Here is a 16,817-nt window from a genome sequence, read left to right on the forward strand (position 1 = left end):
TGGCTTTATCAAGGACAGCCTGTCTGCTGTGATTGGAGGCTTCAGGCTGCAGCAGGTGAAACCTGAGAAGCTGTTATGAGCACACCTGTGAGCCACGCCCCTCTTTGTCCCTGCCAGTTTCTGTTCGGAGTGTGTAGGAAATGGCAGCAGCAACAATCTCTATTGAACAAGACCAGTTTTGTTGTTCAGTGTGTCTGGAGGTTTTAAGAGACCCGGTGACGATCCCTTGTGGACACAGTTACTGCTTGGACTGTATTGAAGACTACTGGAACCGGGCCAAGCAGAAAGGCCAGTACAGCTGCCCTCAGTGCAGGCAGGAGTTCCATCCGAGACCTCTGCTGAGTAGAAACACAGTTCTTGGGGAGGTGGTGGAAAAGTTTCAGAGGTCTGGATTTCCAGATGAAGCTCAACACTTGGCTAAACCTGAAGAAGTGAAATGCAGTGTCTGCACTTTGAGAAAAAGCAAAGCTGTTAAATCCTGCCTTGTTTGCTCGGAGTCTTACTGTGCGGCTCACTTGAGAGTCCACGAAGAACGCTTTCACGGGAAGGCCCATAAATTGATCCCAGCTTTAGAGCAGTCGAGAGAGAAGCTGTGCCCACAGCATGATAAGTTACTGAGGCTGTACTGTCGCACTGACCAGCAGTACGTCTGTTCCCAGTGTGTGAAAGACAGACACAAGAGCCATGATGCTGTCTCAGTGGTGGATGAGAGAGCAATGCAACAGGTGGGTGTGAGTTTTTCTTAAGATGCAGAAATTATCCATTTAAACGTTGTTGTTTTTTGTTCATGTGTTTCTGAGCAGCTTGAGTTGCAGTTAGATAAACTTATTTTATATAACTTATATTAAATTACTTTTTATTTTAGTGGTTTTAAATAATATAGTTTTTGCATATCACAAGTTTTTTCACCAAAATTTTGACCATTACCTATATTTACTATTGCCAGTATGTGTTTGATTTAGTCATAGATGGTATTCCTCAGCCTTTGATACTTATAATAATATTTTATATATTTGTTTATTAATTTTGGGAAATGTATTTGTGTGTAACATTTAGGAGGATCTATTAACCATAATGGAATAAAATATTCATAGGTATGTTTTCATTAGTGTAATAGTTATAAACACCTGAAAATAAGAATCATTGTGTTTTTGTTACCTTAGAATGAGCCAGTTTTATCTACAGTGGGAGCCAGTCCTCTCCCATGGAGTCCGTCATGTTGAATCACCATATTTCTACAGTAGCCAGGAATGGACAAACCAAACACTGGCTCTAGATAGGGCCTGTCGTGATGTTTCGCAGCCACCGTAGTTTCCCTCATATGCTTGGAAGAGGAGGGTGAGAGGAGTGGTATTCAGTTGGTTGCAATCTGTAACCTCACTGTGGAGATGCCACTAAATCCTACACACTGGACCCTTAAAGTTTTTATTTTTTATTTCAGCATCATTGGGGAAACATTCCATAAATACCTTTCAGCATATTGAAAAAAAAACTAGCCTTCTGCACCTCCTCTTGGCTCTGTTTTCAGAATCACAGGTCATTCCAGAGAGAGAGCATTCCTATTGGCTGTTTTTTTGCAGTACAACGGACTCCTTCTGCTGCCGGTTGAACTTGTGTGGGTTTAGTGCAGCAGAGAGAGGCGGGAGGTTTTGCATTAGTTTGCTCAGGCTTTGACTACCCTAAGTATGATATGCAACATGAACACGGCACTGGAGACAGAAAGTCTGCATCACGAACTAGGTTGTGGAGATTGAAAGATGTGTGTATTTACCATTTTTAATGAGTGATACTATGGAGTTATGAGAAAATGCAGTCTTTTTAGAGCCTGACTAAAGGTTTTAAAGTTCCTTAATTGCCTCGATGAGCAGCTCCAACCGCTGAGCGCACTGATAAACGGGCCTAATTTGTATGTCTGGTGACTGATATTAAGGATATGTCTTTTATTGCCGGGTGTGAAGGCTTTCAAATATTGAATACAGGCAGTGTGGTGTGTGCCCTGGACTTGCAGCAATATCTTGTGCTCTGATGTTACTGTGGCAAAACTTTAGATGGATAGACCAAAGGCCTTCCAGTGCAATCCAATCCTTTTTGATTGTAAAATCAAAACTTGCCATCTTGAAAGTCAAGCATGAAAGAAATATTCGACTGAGCAGCCTAAGGGACCGCAATGTGTGATATTCATCTTTTTGTATTCTCTTAGAAAAAGCTCCAAGAAACCTCTTTGAAGTCCGTGCAGAAATTGAAGGACACGGAGAAGGAACTTAGATATGTTGTCAGATACATCAAGGTGAGTGTCTCTTCTCAATAGGAGCTTTAAATATGTCGTTGACATACTGTCTGCACTTAAAAGCGCGGTGTGCATGATTCCTGGAAAACCTTATCCTCCACAGCACTCTACGGAAGCGGCAGTGGAGGAGAGCGAGAGGATTTTCTCCAGGCTGATCCGCTCCATCGAGAAACAGAGCTGCGAGGTGAAGGAGGTGATCAGGGTCCAGGAGAGAGCGGCCGTGAGTCAGGCTGAGGAGCTGCTGGAGAAAATACAGAGGGAGATAGGCGAGCTCAGGAGGACTCATGCTGAGCTGGAAAAGCTTTCTCGCACTGAGGACCACATCCACTTCCTTCAGGTATGGAACAAAAGAGACAGTGTTGTGGGAAGAGGTCCAATCGACTTTTTATCAACTGGGAAATTGAATGAATAAAATGTTTAGACACACAGACGATCTTACAGGCTTTATCTCCACAAGCTCTGACTATTGCAACAGCCTCCTAACTTGGGGAAGAGAGAGAACTTTTTTAACCTGAATTAAGAGGCAATACTTAGTTAAATACTCAATGTGGCAACCTTGCTACATTGAGTATTTAACTGGTTATGAAACAGTGAATTAAATACTGATGCCTCTATCAGTGTTTCCTTAAGGGACCTCTTTTATATCACTGAGTAAACTGACAACCTTTGACTGACATATTTTATGCATATTTCATATCGTATTCAGTGCATAACAATAACAATACAGCACAAATAAACTGTTCAATTAACCCAAATGAACGCAATAACTGCAGTATGCTCGTGTAAAATGAGCAGTTTGGATGATTTGTGAGCAGATAATTTCCTGTGAATGTTGCAACTATTGAGTCTTCTTGTTATTTTTAACTTTTTATATAATTGTGTCTGTATTATGTATTTTTTAGCAATCATACATACTTAATAGGCTTCTCTTTTTTTTTGGACAAATTCAGTTTTCTTCTCCCTGACATTTGGCCATTGTTCTATTAGCTTTTTGGTTGTTTTAACTGTGTACTTTTGTAATGCAGGACGAGGTTGTTTAACAGAGTGAAGGGTCTGTGAATGTAGTTTGTGTTCAGGTCTTCACTGGGCCTTCATCCTGAGACTTGTTTTTAACATTATATTTGAAATAATTTAACAGTTTAAAGTAGTTTTCTTCATAGAAATGAATGAAATGTTGAGATATAGGCCTACTAAAAAAAACTTTCCTTACACCTCTTAAAATCAAGAAGGCCTCACGAGCACCCATGACAACCCCTAGTGGGGTCGGGACTCCCAGGATGGAAACCAGTGCTTTATATGACCTACAAATCTGTATACCTGTCAGGTCTCAAGACATATTAATCCAATACCATATTCCAAAAGGTCATCATTTGGAAGAACAATATTATTCTAGCGTAAAGATAAAATGTACCTTTTATACTTTTACATTTTCACTTGTTTTTAATTTCTTCCCTTCCCTAAAACTTTTATCATCATCCATGCTCCTTGATCGACCCAGCCAATATGATTTTGAGTGCAGTCTGGACTTAATGTAGTTTTGGGACCCACAAAGTGATTCCTTCCTGATTTGTGGAGGTTGTTGCATTTGCATTCAAATACTGTCCTTTTTAATTTGGTTGTGTTGCACATCACTACAGAAGTCCAAGTCCCTTCACTTCCCTACAAAGACTGTGGAGATGCCCAACACTGACGCACTTCCATACATGATGTATAAAACCATTAGAGGAGCCTTGGCAGATCTCAAAGACAGTCTGGACCAAACTCTTGAAAGAGAATTCACCAGGATCTCTGATAAGGGTACGTCTCTTGTAACTAATTGCCATAAAGACGATTATTTTGCTTTTAGGAAATTGTGAACAGGAAATAATGACTTTTCTTTCTTGTCTGCACCTTTAGTTGTTTCACTGAAGGAAACCAGCAATAAAAATACCTCTGAGAAGACTAAAGGTATGTGAGGTTTCTCTTTTAGCTGTCACTCTGACAGTTTACTAAACTCCTCCCCCAAACAGCAATTGTCCAATCATAGCTTAGCAACCGTAACTATGGAAGAGCAGGTCTGTAAGGCTTTAGGTTTAATTCATCAAATTCAGTGTCATAGGTATTCCATATATAGTAAAGTTATGAGTACTGAGAACAGTATTGGGCAGTAACTCATTAATAACTAACTAATTACAAATACATTTCAGTAATATTACATTTACCCCCAAAAATAATGAGTTAATTACATTTGTTGGCACCCCCTTACTCATTTTAAATTTCAACAATCCAATCACATCCGTGGATGAATTTTTGTAATCTTAACTAGTTTGGAAGATGGACAAATTGTATTACTTTTATTTTAACAAACTAAATTGGATTTTAACTGTCTGAATTTTGGGAAGAAGGAACACAATTACCAATTTTGTTGGAAACGTAATATAACTTTTGAAAAGAGTAATGACTTACAGTTTCAAATAAGTGCATCATCAAAATGATTTTGAAGCTGTTTTAACATGTTTCTTTTTAGTTTTAGTCAATAATAGAGTTGGAACGTGCAACTGGTGACGTGTTTTCTATTTTTTTTTTAAACAGTATCCTCATCAAAAAACAGGACTCAGCGGTGTAATGATCCTGTAGGTTTATGTTGTGACCATGAGTTTCTGTCATGACATAAACCTACAGTACATATCTGGGAAAATCTTGTTTTATCCATAATTTTGGCATGGTGGACAAGTCTTATTACTACCATACCCATGAGCCACTGTTGCCATGGAGAAGTGGGAGGTGTGAATCAGAGCGGTAGCGAAGTCAACATGGCTTTGTTGTTACAGCTGAAAAAAGCTCAAAACACAGCCGCATTGTTCCTGAATTCACACACAATAGACACAGAATTTAAAACAGATTTAAAAAAAGGCGCAGCTTTTGTTTTCAACTTCCAGCTTTGTGATTGGACGTTTCTTCCTGCAATGCACCTTGGGAATTGTAGTTAACATCTACCTTGAAGTTTTTAATGTACACAGGCTTCTACATTTACCTTTTTTAACGGAGAACCAGATGTTTTCTAACACAGTGCTTTATCTTTTACACTGATGACAAACAATAGCTTCTTGCACATTGCAACTCTATTTTGTTCTGTTTAACATCTCTCTAACAGCAACAGCTAAAGACACAGACACCTCATACGACTCTGAGCCGAAGACAAGAGCTGACTTTCTACAATGTGAGTGCAATTATTTACCTCACTAACATCTATCTTTATGAAACCAATGACCTATTTCATCTCTGACAATGTGCATCTACTGTGTCCAGATCACAATGATATAACCCTGGACCCAAACACAGCCAACCCCTATCTGAGCTTCTCTGACAGTCGAAGAGGGGTGACCACGCGCTCTGAGCCACAGCCCTACCCAGATCACCCGTCTCGCTTCACCAGCTGGGCCCAGGTGCTGTGCAAAGCTGGGATGGCCGGACGCTGCTACTGGGAGGTAGAGTGGGCTGGTAACGGAGGGGTTTCCATCGGTGTCTGCTACAAAAACATGGGCAGGAGTGGAGGGGGGAGCGACTGCAAGCTCGGACACAACTCCAAATCCTGGAGCCTGGACTGCTCTTACGCAGTCTGTTCATTTCAGCACAATAAGGAGAGTGTGACCGTCGCTGCTCCCTGCAGCAACAAGATAGGAGTGTATCTGGACTTCAGGGGTGGGACTTTGTCTTTCTATAATGTTTCTGATACTATGGTTTTACTCCATAAAGTCAAGACTACATTCAACCAGCCCGTATACCCAGGATTTTGGGTGGGGTTGGGCTCTACTTTGAAGCTGTGCTCTCATCAAGCATAACAGCTCTCAAGTATGGGGTTCAAAATACTTATAATGGAATAATCATGAACAGAGACAAAGGTTTGTGCTCAAAACTTAGCATTTAATAACTGTGAAAGCCGGGAGCAGCAGCAGCAACACTTTGGTGGAGCCGGTACAGAGCTGGTGGAGCTTAGATCTTATTGAAGGCAGCGACATCTACACTCTGGATCTACAAAGGAAGGAAAAATATGTCAAAGTGTATATTTATTTGAACATATTTATGGTCTTATATGTTGACAGATTGTGTGTCAAAAGTATTATTTAAAATCAATAAAGCATTTAATGTCATACAGATTTACAGACCCTCCCTCACATTTCAAGAAATACTTATTTGCCTTCTAGCAGAGATAAGATGGATACCACTCTCGTACCCAGTCTATTCAGCTTAGCACAAAGACTGGAAATGAGTAAACTGCGTGCCTGGCTCTGTCCAAATGTAACACAATCCACCTACCAGCACCTCCTAAAGTTAGCTGTGTTATATCCTGATAACATGTTACAACTTGCTTGAAAAACTTGAAAATGTGTTTTTTACAGGGGTCTGTGTGCAATTGCTCTCAGACAAGAAATAGACACAACCCTAGTGCTGGTAGGCAGAATTTGTTTGCTATTGCCCCCATTTCCAGTTTCTGTGGTAAAATAACAGACTGCAGTCTGAAGCCTTGCATTTAACAGATAGACATTAGTGGTATCATTTAAATCTTCACCAGTAAGCGAATGAGCTTATAGATCAAAAAGCTGATCTTATAAAAAGGTTTTGAGGTATGAACTACCCCATTTCTCCTGGATTCCTGATTTCTTTTGAGCTTTTAAAGTTTTGGTTCAAATCACAAGCTTTGCCAGATGAAACAATATCTCCACAACAATACAGTGGAAGAATGAACTATTTTAATAGGGACTATTCATCTATTCAGTGAGGTACACAGTACAAGTCAGTGTGTTTACATGCAATCAAGTGATCTGGTCACAGTCAGTTTTCTCTATTGTCATGAAAACAATTTTGTTTGGATGTAAAATGATTAATTTTTCTGTTAAATCTTGTACTGTAATTGTCCAATTCTTTGAGCACCAGTCATGAAATTCCAATCAGCTCATAGCATTGGGATGGAGGCAGAAAAGTAAAGCTGATGTCTTAAAACCTCAGCAGATAAGTTAATGCACATGACTAGATACTACTCGATAAGTGGGGAAAAAAGGTTTTCTGACCCTTCATTTTTTTTTTTAATTACTTACAAAGTCCTCAAACTTGGTGATCTCCTCCTCCAGAATGTCAGTGCCAACTTTGTCGTCTTCAACCACGCAGTTGATCTGCAGCTTTTTGATGCCGTAGCCAACTGGCACCAGTTTGGATGCTCCCCACAGTAGCCCGTCCATCTGCACTGAGCGCACACACTCCTCCAGCTTCGCCATATCTGTCTCATCGTCCCACTACAGAAATATAGACAGACATCAACTTAAAGCCATAAAAAGACAATTCAACATGTGTTTTTTCTTCACCTTTTTAAAAACAAGAAATCAGTGTTTTCCCACATCTGCTGGTTCCCTATATCAGAACACAACTGCAAAGGAACTAGCATATTAATGAGCTACATGATGAAGTTTACACGTACAGGCTTGACGTCCAACAGGATAGAGGACTTGGCGATAAGGGCGGGTTTCTTGGACTTTTTGGCTGCATACGCATCCAGGCGCTCCTGCTTGAGGCGGGCTGCCTCGTCATCTTCTTCATCACTGCCAAACAAATCAATGTCATCGTCGTCATCGCCATTTTCCACCTGTTTGACTGGAGCAGCCTTGACTGGAGCAGCCTGGTCAAAACGAGAGAAGGACAGGAACATAGCTGTCAAACTATTAAAACAAAAATAAATACATTAATCGAGCATCAATAGATATGTGCAGAAGAGGAAGGAAGCCTAAGAACTTGACACAATACAAAATAATTAAGTATAATCATAATCAGACAAAACAAAGCAAAGAGAAACATAAGATCTTAAAATCAAAAACAAAAGAAACAAATAAAAACAAAACAATGTTATCTAGAACTGTAAATGAAAAGGTTTTTCAGTTGAGTCTTAACACACAAAGTAGATGACATATTGTATTTGTTGTATTGTTTATAGATACAGTGAACACAATATACTGTACCTAAAAAAAAATAAAATAAATGCCTACTCAATTCTTAGTCATCTACCTTAGCACATGGGACAGCTGCTGTTGCAGGGGACTTTTCCAGCACAGCCACTCTGGACTCCAGCTTCTGCATGGCTGCTCTCATGTTCTCCACCACTAACAAGCAAGCACAATAGGGAAGTTTAGTATGAGTGCTGTGCAACAAGTAAGCAAAAGCTCAGGAAGATATGAAAAACTCAAATCAAACACCTTTGTGCAGAGTCTGGTTCTCCAGTTCCAGGCTCTTCATACGTGAAACGAGCTCCTGGTCTCCTCCTGCATGTGAGGATGACTGCGGAAAGATTAACACAAATGAATGAATAAGTGTCATGTTGCAGGTCGGGGTTCAAATTGTAAGGTGGAGATCCAATCCAAACCTGAAGGAAGAAGCAAGCAAAAAACAAAAAATGCACAAAACAAGAAAAAAAACCCAACAACATGCAAAGGCAAACATCTATTACACAACAATGATCTGGATGCACCTCACACATACAATGCCGATCCCTAATAAAGAGTATTTAATGTTTACAATGTCAGCATGCAGACAAACTCTTAAAAACAAACCTGCAAACAGACACCACTTCATGTGAACTTTTATTTTAATCCCAAAATAAAAAAAGGAAATAGTTCGACATTTTGGGGAAAATGTACTTGCTTTCCTGCGCAGATAAGATCAATACCACTCTTTGTTAAATGTCTTTTAAATATATTCCAGCCAGCAACCGGTTAGCTTCACTTATCACAAAAGCTGAAAACGGGTTAACAGCTAGCCTGGCTGTGTCCACAACAAATAAACCAACCAAACACGCCACTTGAGGATTTGTACGTATTAAATTAATGAAATATCACGTGTAAATTATTATTAAGTACTTGAAATGCTGATAGGTGGATTTTTTTTAACATATCTTTGTACAAAGCCAGAGTAGCTGTTTGCCCGTTTCCAGTCTTACTGATAAGTTGGACAGATATTAGTCTTGATATTTTGATGCAAATCTCCAAAACAATGCAAATAAGCATATTTCCCAAAATGTCAAACTATTCCTTTACGTTTAATCAATCATTGATCACTTTAAATATTTGATTTCTGAAAGTCATTAGAATATTAATAGTATTAAATAATCATGATCACAACATCCAGCAAAATCATCGTCAACATCATAATTTCCACCCCAAAATGATAGTCTGAATCAGTCAGTAGTGGTGCGTGACGCCTCTAAAACGATGCAGGATGGTGGCACAGGATAAGACATCTTAGTGCTGTGATGATAGGAGCACACTCCACTTCAGGCAGCAGCAGCAGCAGACACAGCCAGCACACCTCGGCTGTCATGCAGCAATAGCGTGCATGGCTGAGACAGGCCTGAGCAGCAAAGCTGGACAAGGAGGACTTACATTTCTGTGCTGCCGTTTCTGCTGGCGCCCTTTGGCCTGTTGCAGGGCCGTTTTCACCTGCACTCGGTGATGTACAGGGTGAAGGTAAGAGGGGAAAAACACGAAGACAAAAAGAAAAGTAGTGGTTGTAGGTAGAAAGTTGGATACTACACATGCTACAACTTCAGAGTTGTCAGTTACTGGATAGAAACAGATTCCATAATTGTCAGATAAATTATTATTTTAAAACTGCCTTAATCAACTTTTTATTATCAACACTAACTCAAATAACTAGTAGCGCCAAAATGGGAAATCTCAACCAATCCTCTACAGAGCCTTTTAAACTGTTTACCACACTTTTATGGTGTCTGCTGTAAAACCAAATGACACTCAAAACAGCTGTTTCCAGCGAACCACGCAGGAGCTCTTTGTTTGACTTTAAAAGGATAGTTTCACATTTTAAAGTGCATCTTTACACGATACTCACATATCCACGTACATGTTAAGATATACTGTCCATACTGACAGCAAAGACATCACTTCTTGAGACAATTTCAATGTAGGGCATGGGGGACAAAATCCAGTGTTCTTTCCCTGCAAAAATGACTGCTGAAGTTCAGCTGAAGTTAATACGAGTTGGCTAAATGGCGTGGGTATTGAGTATCTGAGTCCTTTTAGTATGAAACTCAGTCGCTACCACAGTGTTTGCATGCTGAGCCAAGCCTGGGGGGGGAGTTACTCAAAGAGGAAATTTTGTACTAAAAAGACAGCGGCAGTGATTTGTCAAATTCAGGCTGCTGAAGCGTCAAATTAGCTTTTGAGTGTATTTTTCTCACAAGAACATGGATCTTATCACATTTTACTTAAATTGCTTTAGGAAGGGATCTCTTTGCAGTCAGTGTGAACAAGAGGAACTATTATAGCTAAGATAATGCTTTCAATGTACATTCTAGGCATGCAAGTATTGTTTTTAGACAAACTTAATAAATGAGAGCCTATTGTTAAAAAAAAAAAAAAAAAAGGGTAACATTTAAGTATCTACTAATAAGAAAAATAATTGTTAATGCATAAATGACCACACTCATACTGCTAACAATAAAGAAAATGCCACTGATGTAAAAGACAAACACACAAACAGCTTGCTGACAGATTGCAATGAAGATGGGAGAAGCAACCAGAGGTGAGGGGGAATAAGCGTCTTGTCACAGAAAATGTAGCATGCATCTAGCACTTTTCAAACACAGGATAAAGGCTTTGGGGGGCTAAAATATCCCCAAATACTTCCTGTCAACCGTCATCTTACATTTGAACAGCTATTCCCCTGTCTTAGGGCTGGTACACAAACATTAGTGAGTACAGTCCTGCCACTACATTGGGGGTGTGCCTGCAGCTCATTTGTAATTCAGTACTCACTTCGCTTAGGGACTGCTGGATACTCTGTCGGGACTTAGCAATGTCCCGCATGATGGCATTAACTTCTCTCTCCTGCAGGTATGTGTAGGTGAAGTGGTGATGAAGCAGGAGCAGTGAGAAAGACAGAAAGCAACATGCAAAACTGACAAAAGCAAGATAACCTACACATACACCCAACATTTAAGATGACTCTTAAATATTTGATATTTGAAAATGAGTACTTCTTTTAAACAAGGTTATTATACATTCCGATTGCAAGCAGCAAATAAAAAGCAAGCTTATGTGGTTGTGCAATGTAAAGGCTACAAACATTTGGCAGCAGGCATAATGGTACACAAACCAAGGATGACATCCTGAACTCTAAGGGTGCAGCTGTCATGTTCCCAGTTGAGTACATGAAACGTGAACTATTTTCAGTGGTACTACTTTTCACCAAAAAAACAGGCCCTGCAAAATAAAAACTTGACCGTGTGATCTGTGGATTATTCTGCGTAACCAACACATTGTTTCTGTAAAGTTTCTATTGTATTTGAGCAGCAGCAGAGGCAAAAACCTCAGCACATAACACCAAAAGTCTCTGCATCGCTTGAAATCACAAGGGCTAAGTGAGCAGTGGCTTTTTGTGATTTGGGTGAAATGACCCATTCAGACCTGGAAGTGATCATACTCTAATCTCGCCATTGTTTCCCAGGCTTGTGTAAAAACTGAGCCCTGGACGGCCTGAGCAGCAGAGACAGCTGCCAAACCACCTGACCCCTCTTCACTAGGACGAGCCACTTCTAAATCGAATGGCTTAACTCACATGCACACAGCTGCTCTGGCTGCCAAGGGCTGTGACTGACGATGATGTAACTATTGCTTAATCTACAAGGCTGGTGAGTGACAGGGCAGCATGAGCTGGGGAGGTGTGAGGCAGGAGATGAAAGGAACTTCAAAAAGATGGCAGCAAGAGACAAGAGGAAGATTGGAAATAGAAATCAGGGCATTTGTTTAAGTCCAAGAATGATCTGGTTATTAAACAAGGTCCTGGGTACGCAAAACCAATGCAGCTTTGCTTTTGGGCTGCATAAAAGTCAGTCAACCTTTCAAAAGAAGTTGAATTTTTTGGACTTTAACAGAATGTGTACTTGTTCTACCTGTTGCTGCTGTGTGGAGGGTCCGTTGACTCCCTCGTAGAAGCGCTTTTCCGCCTCATCGTAGCTGTGTTTGTCGAACCAGATGTTCTCTGAGGCGAGGCACTGCAGTCCACTCATTTTGGTACTGAGGAGCGAAGTCAGAAATTGAGGACAAATAAGATACAGGAACAAGAACACAAAAACAACTAAACATTGATCTACATCCAACTATATTTCTACTCAACAGCCATGACCACGTGTTAAATCTTTACAGCCAGCACAACAAATGACAAGAAAAGTGTGACGGGACATGGCTAAATTAGATGCTTGACCAGGACACCGTATATTACAGATTACAACATCATGCAGAGCCACAGATGGAGTTGTGGGTGGAACAGGGAGAGACAAAACCCAAGCGTAACAAAGACAGTTTATCATACAGTACACAGTAAATGAAGGCAGAATAACAGGCATCAGTTTCTATTTAAAAAAAAAAGATTAGGTTTTTTTTTTAAAAATGGGTGAAAAAGACGACAGCATATATGCATCACCTCACTTCTCATTTTGCTGATGTGTTACTGCAGCAGACACACATTCCTCATTCAGTGAAACACAGTTGCTGGGTCTGCAAAGTCTGGATTATCAAACAAAAGGGTGGTGGCCCACTAACAACCCCCTAGTTACAGCAGAGGTCCAGCAGAGGTCTGCTGTATGAATTTCAGACACAGACAGTTCACTATACATAGTACTTGGCTGCATGTTGTACACAAATACTTGTGAAATACTGACACAATGCCAGCCTTAACAAGTATTAAAAAAAAAAAGCAAGGGGCTGCACTGATTGGGGTGTTATTTCAGGTACCAGTACAGTGGACAGGAATTTATGATACTCTTGAGACGGTATTTTACAACTCTGGAAAGTTATCATGGTGAAAATAGTTGTATCTTTCACCACAATGATCGCGAGATAAACCGTAGAAATACAGCAATCATATTTCAAAGTAATCTTCCAGGAATGTGCATGTAATCAACCGGCCTTTAGTGTGAAAATTGTGCGAGGTTTAACTCTGTGTTGGCATCCCTGCTGTGTCAAGGGATTGACCTCATTTATATGAAAGAGGGTGCCACTTTTATTTCAAAAGGTCAGTCTCATCTATAACTCTGCATATCAAACATTACACACAATACACAAGTTAGCATAACTGAAAAAGGCCAAACAGAAATGCAGACAGACAACAAATAAAGAAAAACATCATAGTGGGTCAATAAACCGAAAACACACATCATGTCTCTCCCATTCCCTGTGTGCGAGGTGCCATACTTGTCCCATCTAGGCCTGCTTTCCGTCTCAGAGAGGCCTCTCCTCCTCTGGGTCGGCCCTCTGCTGCCTTTGCCCCCCTGCTCAGTCTCAGAGGAGGTGCGATTGCGGCCTCTACTGTACTGACGGTGGGGGGTCCCAGAGGCCTTTACAGTGGTGACTGGGTGCCCCTGATCCTGCTGTTCACCATGGGTGCGTCTGGACTGGAAGCTCAAGTAACCTCTGGTATTTGGACTCCTCGGAGATGATGACAACGGCCCGTTGCCATTAGAGGCGAGCCGCCGTTGGTAGTTGCCTTCAGCCTGCATGCCCTGGAGGACGGGGCTTCGACCAAAGGAGCCGCGCGCTTCCATGGAGGTGCTCAACCTCTCCTCTTCAGCCCCAGAACTCTCTGACTGGGACAAACGTATGGGCCGGCGCAGCTTCCCAAACTGGACTTGGTCTCCGCTGATGATGCCTCTCTCCTTACTGGGAATATTACCCTGCCTGAAGGCCCCCACTGGTATAGCATGCTGAGGGGCTCCTCCTTGCTGACGGTTTGGCACAGACTGATCCATTTCTCGGTTAAAGGGGTCTCTTCTCTACTCACTTTAATGTCAGGTTTATGAGGAGAAAAAGGAAGCAAAAAGGTGGAAGCTAGAGCCATTAGTTCAGTGTGAAGTTAGCGTCACAAAGGAACTTTGCTAGTTAGACGCGTCAGAGAAAGCTCATAAAACAGCCAATATGTGATGCCAATGTGGTCTTGAGGGCAAAGAGACGGAGGATTGATCAAAAAGCTTCAATTTTCCAGAAAATGCCACGTCTTTTATTCACTTATTTATTTCTTTTTTTACACGAAAGGTTCAGATGTAACCTGTATGGAACAGAAGACTCAACCTGAGAAAGCGAAGGGCCTCATTTGTGCTTTTAGGATTATGGGATAACGCCACCAAAACGTTTGAACAGTTCCTTGATCAATCTCACATTGGACTTTTAAAAAGCAAAGCCAAAAACAACAAGGCAAAAGGTAACGCGGCTTTCACAAATGACAGGTGAAGATGGACAACATTTAGTTTAGGATGTGTTCGCAGTGTTTCCTCCATATTTATTTATCTTTGAAAATCATTTTAATAACAAATATTTTTTATTAAGAAGCATTACAATATTAACCCGAATCACACAGGGTGATAATTTCCCATATGAGATGTAGTAGAAAACAAGGTTATCTCTTCAAACAGACAGCGGCTTTGTCCAATTAACAAGGAAACACTGTTTAAGTGTTAAATATGTCAATATGTCTCGTTTCAAAAAACCAACCTGTTCAACACAGTCTGGCTCACCTTTGTTTTGGCATGCTGCAGGATAATGTACGTTACCTATTGTGGAATGGAATATTTACATAATTCAAAGTAATCACATAAGTTTGAATTATACTGAAAATAATATAATTAATGACAATTAAAATGTTTCCAAAAGCAGAACTGCCTTTAAACAAACAGGCAAACATCACAACCAAAAGATGCTATTTACATTTTCATGCATGAAATAAAAAAAAAAAAAAAACACATAATAAAATAAAATATTCCTTCTGTTAGTGCAGATATATACTCACAGTTGTCAGTTTATTATTAGGTACACTTAGCTAAAACTAATGCAGATTAATACAGCAACCAGTCATTTCTATTCAACTTTATGGTCATCGTGGGGCCGGTTGGACTGTACTGAGTTAATCTGAGAGTTTCTATTATTTTGTCCTCTTGTTAGAGATGAAAATATTAGTTGTTTAGCAGAAAATGAATAGTTTAGGTCACTTTTCAAGCAGAAATGACAAATATGTGCTTGCACAAACTCCTTAGATTAGAGTATTTTCTGTTTTTCTCTAATTTATAACAGTGTCAATAAAATATATGTGGGTTCTGAACCATTGGTTGGACAAAACTTTAGACATTTTAGAGACAAAAAGATTTATTATTCAAGAAAATAAAGTTAGACGCATCCTTACTCCCTGAAACATCGCAATTCAGTTCAACAGCACCCCCAAAATGACCATAAAGTTCAATCACCACCTCTCTGAAACACTTCAACCTTCATGAATGTAGGATTTAATGCAGGTTTGCTATATTATACTGCTTTATTTTTAGCTGAGTGAACATAATTAACTGGCAACTTAAGTTTAAAATACTTCCACTCCACCAAAAGAGAGCAATAAACCAGTGCATGTATTAGGGCATCAGCTGAAAAGCAGCTTCAATATCAACACTCACCTTCTGTAACTGGAATGGGAAGCTAATGCCCAACAGGAATAAGAGACAATACAAACAAATCTTATAAAAACACAAACCCTTTCAGCAAGAACAACCACTGGATTTAGTTTGTGGTCGAGTAAAGTTGACCTCAAAGCAAACATATATCGATTAATGGCATTTTAAGACTGGTAGACACAAATAACTGTACACGACGCTAACAATTTGAGACTCACGGAAATAATTCACGTATAATACTGAATTATTTGTCGCAGTTAAAATGAATGACAGTATAAATTCGTGTTGTGTTTCATCTGCTGCTTGCTCGCCCTGACACCAGCTAAAGTTAGTTGCAGGAGTTTTTTTTTTTTTTTGACAGCCGCGGCAACTAGTAGTTCCGTTGACCACGTGGCGCTTGAAAACTACAAACTCAAACTAGTTTATTGTTTTTTTACAGACACTACACTTCTTGTGTTACAGGTGGTGAAAAACGCAACTTTTTTTACACTTACTCTTGGCTTTAATCGACGTTTTATGGCTCGGTAACTGTGCCTTTGCGTGCTGCCTCGGCTGTAATCCGACGGGAGAAGAGAGCTTGCAGTGTCGGACCGCCTGTATTCTTCAGTGACAGAGGGGGGCGACGAACAACGGCTTTATCAACGATTTCCACGTTTAATTACCGTTTATTAAAAATATAATAACAGAAAAACACACAGAAAAACAAGTTATTTGTTATGGATACTGAAGATAAAAACAGGTCCGTGATTTCGCTGCTATTTACATCGTACGTTAACGTTGGTATGATCCATTTTGGCTAAAGACTTCATTTCCCATGATTCAAAGAGACCGGCAGTCAACGGGGAGCTGTGAGTGGTCCTTTTCATGATGTTATGACAGGCTGTGGGGTCCAGACCCGTACATATGATGTGATTGTATGTGTTTATTTTGAATAATGAAACAATGTTGATTTTGTTTTTTGTTTTTCCAGTTTGACAAATTAACCTCTCTGACTACATATCTTAAAACAAAATGGGGGAATATGTCAAACTTTTAAGGTTTAGTTCAGGTTTAAATTTCAGA

General features: G+C 40.1%; 2 protein-coding genes across 9 annotated transcripts; one reads left to right on the forward strand and one right to left on the reverse strand.

Annotated features, from left to right (window-relative positions):
• The first annotated feature begins 91 nt into the window (after positions 1–91).
• On the forward strand, positions 92–6,423 carry LOC127364064 (E3 ubiquitin/ISG15 ligase TRIM25). Of its 2 annotated transcripts, none has more exons than XM_051401213.1 (7): positions 92–725; positions 2,201–2,287; positions 2,391–2,624; positions 3,925–4,084; positions 4,184–4,234; positions 5,421–5,486; positions 5,576–6,423. In XM_051401213.1, the coding sequence occupies exons 1-7, from the start codon at positions 141–143 to the stop codon at positions 6,106–6,108; spliced, it is 1,716 nt and encodes a 571-aa protein (XP_051257173.1). In that variant the 5' UTR covers positions 92–140; the 3' UTR covers positions 6,109–6,423. The 2 variants fall into 2 exon arrangements, with proteins under 2 accessions (XP_051257173.1, XP_051257182.1); XM_051401222.1 differs by having other exon boundaries at positions 5,427–5,486.
• On the reverse strand, positions 6,170–16,405 carry eef1da (eukaryotic translation elongation factor 1 delta a (guanine nucleotide exchange protein)). Of its 7 annotated transcripts, none has more exons than XM_051401337.1 (10): positions 16,250–16,334; positions 15,759–15,780; positions 13,519–14,103; positions 12,219–12,342; positions 9,691–9,747; positions 8,509–8,590; positions 8,321–8,415; positions 7,740–7,937; positions 7,363–7,557; positions 6,170–6,298 (listed from the first exon to the last, which is right to left on the reverse strand). In XM_051401337.1, exons 3-10 carry the CDS (start codon positions 14,070–14,072, stop codon positions 6,260–6,262), a joined length of 1,344 nt encoding a protein of 447 aa, XP_051257297.1. In that variant the 5' UTR covers positions 14,073–14,103; positions 15,759–15,780; positions 16,250–16,334; the 3' UTR covers positions 6,170–6,259. The 7 variants fall into 7 exon arrangements, with proteins under 7 accessions (XP_051257297.1, XP_051257319.1, XP_051257308.1 ...); XM_051401359.1 differs by lacking the exon at positions 13,519–14,103 and adding an exon at positions 14,835–14,870 and having other exon boundaries at positions 16,250–16,324; XM_051401348.1 differs by lacking the exon at positions 9,691–9,747.
• Positions 16,406–16,817: the final 412 nt, after the last annotated feature.

This window comes from Dicentrarchus labrax, unplaced genomic scaffold (genome assembly GCF_905237075.1).
Source record: "Dicentrarchus labrax unplaced genomic scaffold, dlabrax2021, whole genome shotgun sequence".
Classification (NCBI taxonomy): Eukaryota; Metazoa; Chordata; class Actinopteri; family Moronidae; genus Dicentrarchus; species Dicentrarchus labrax.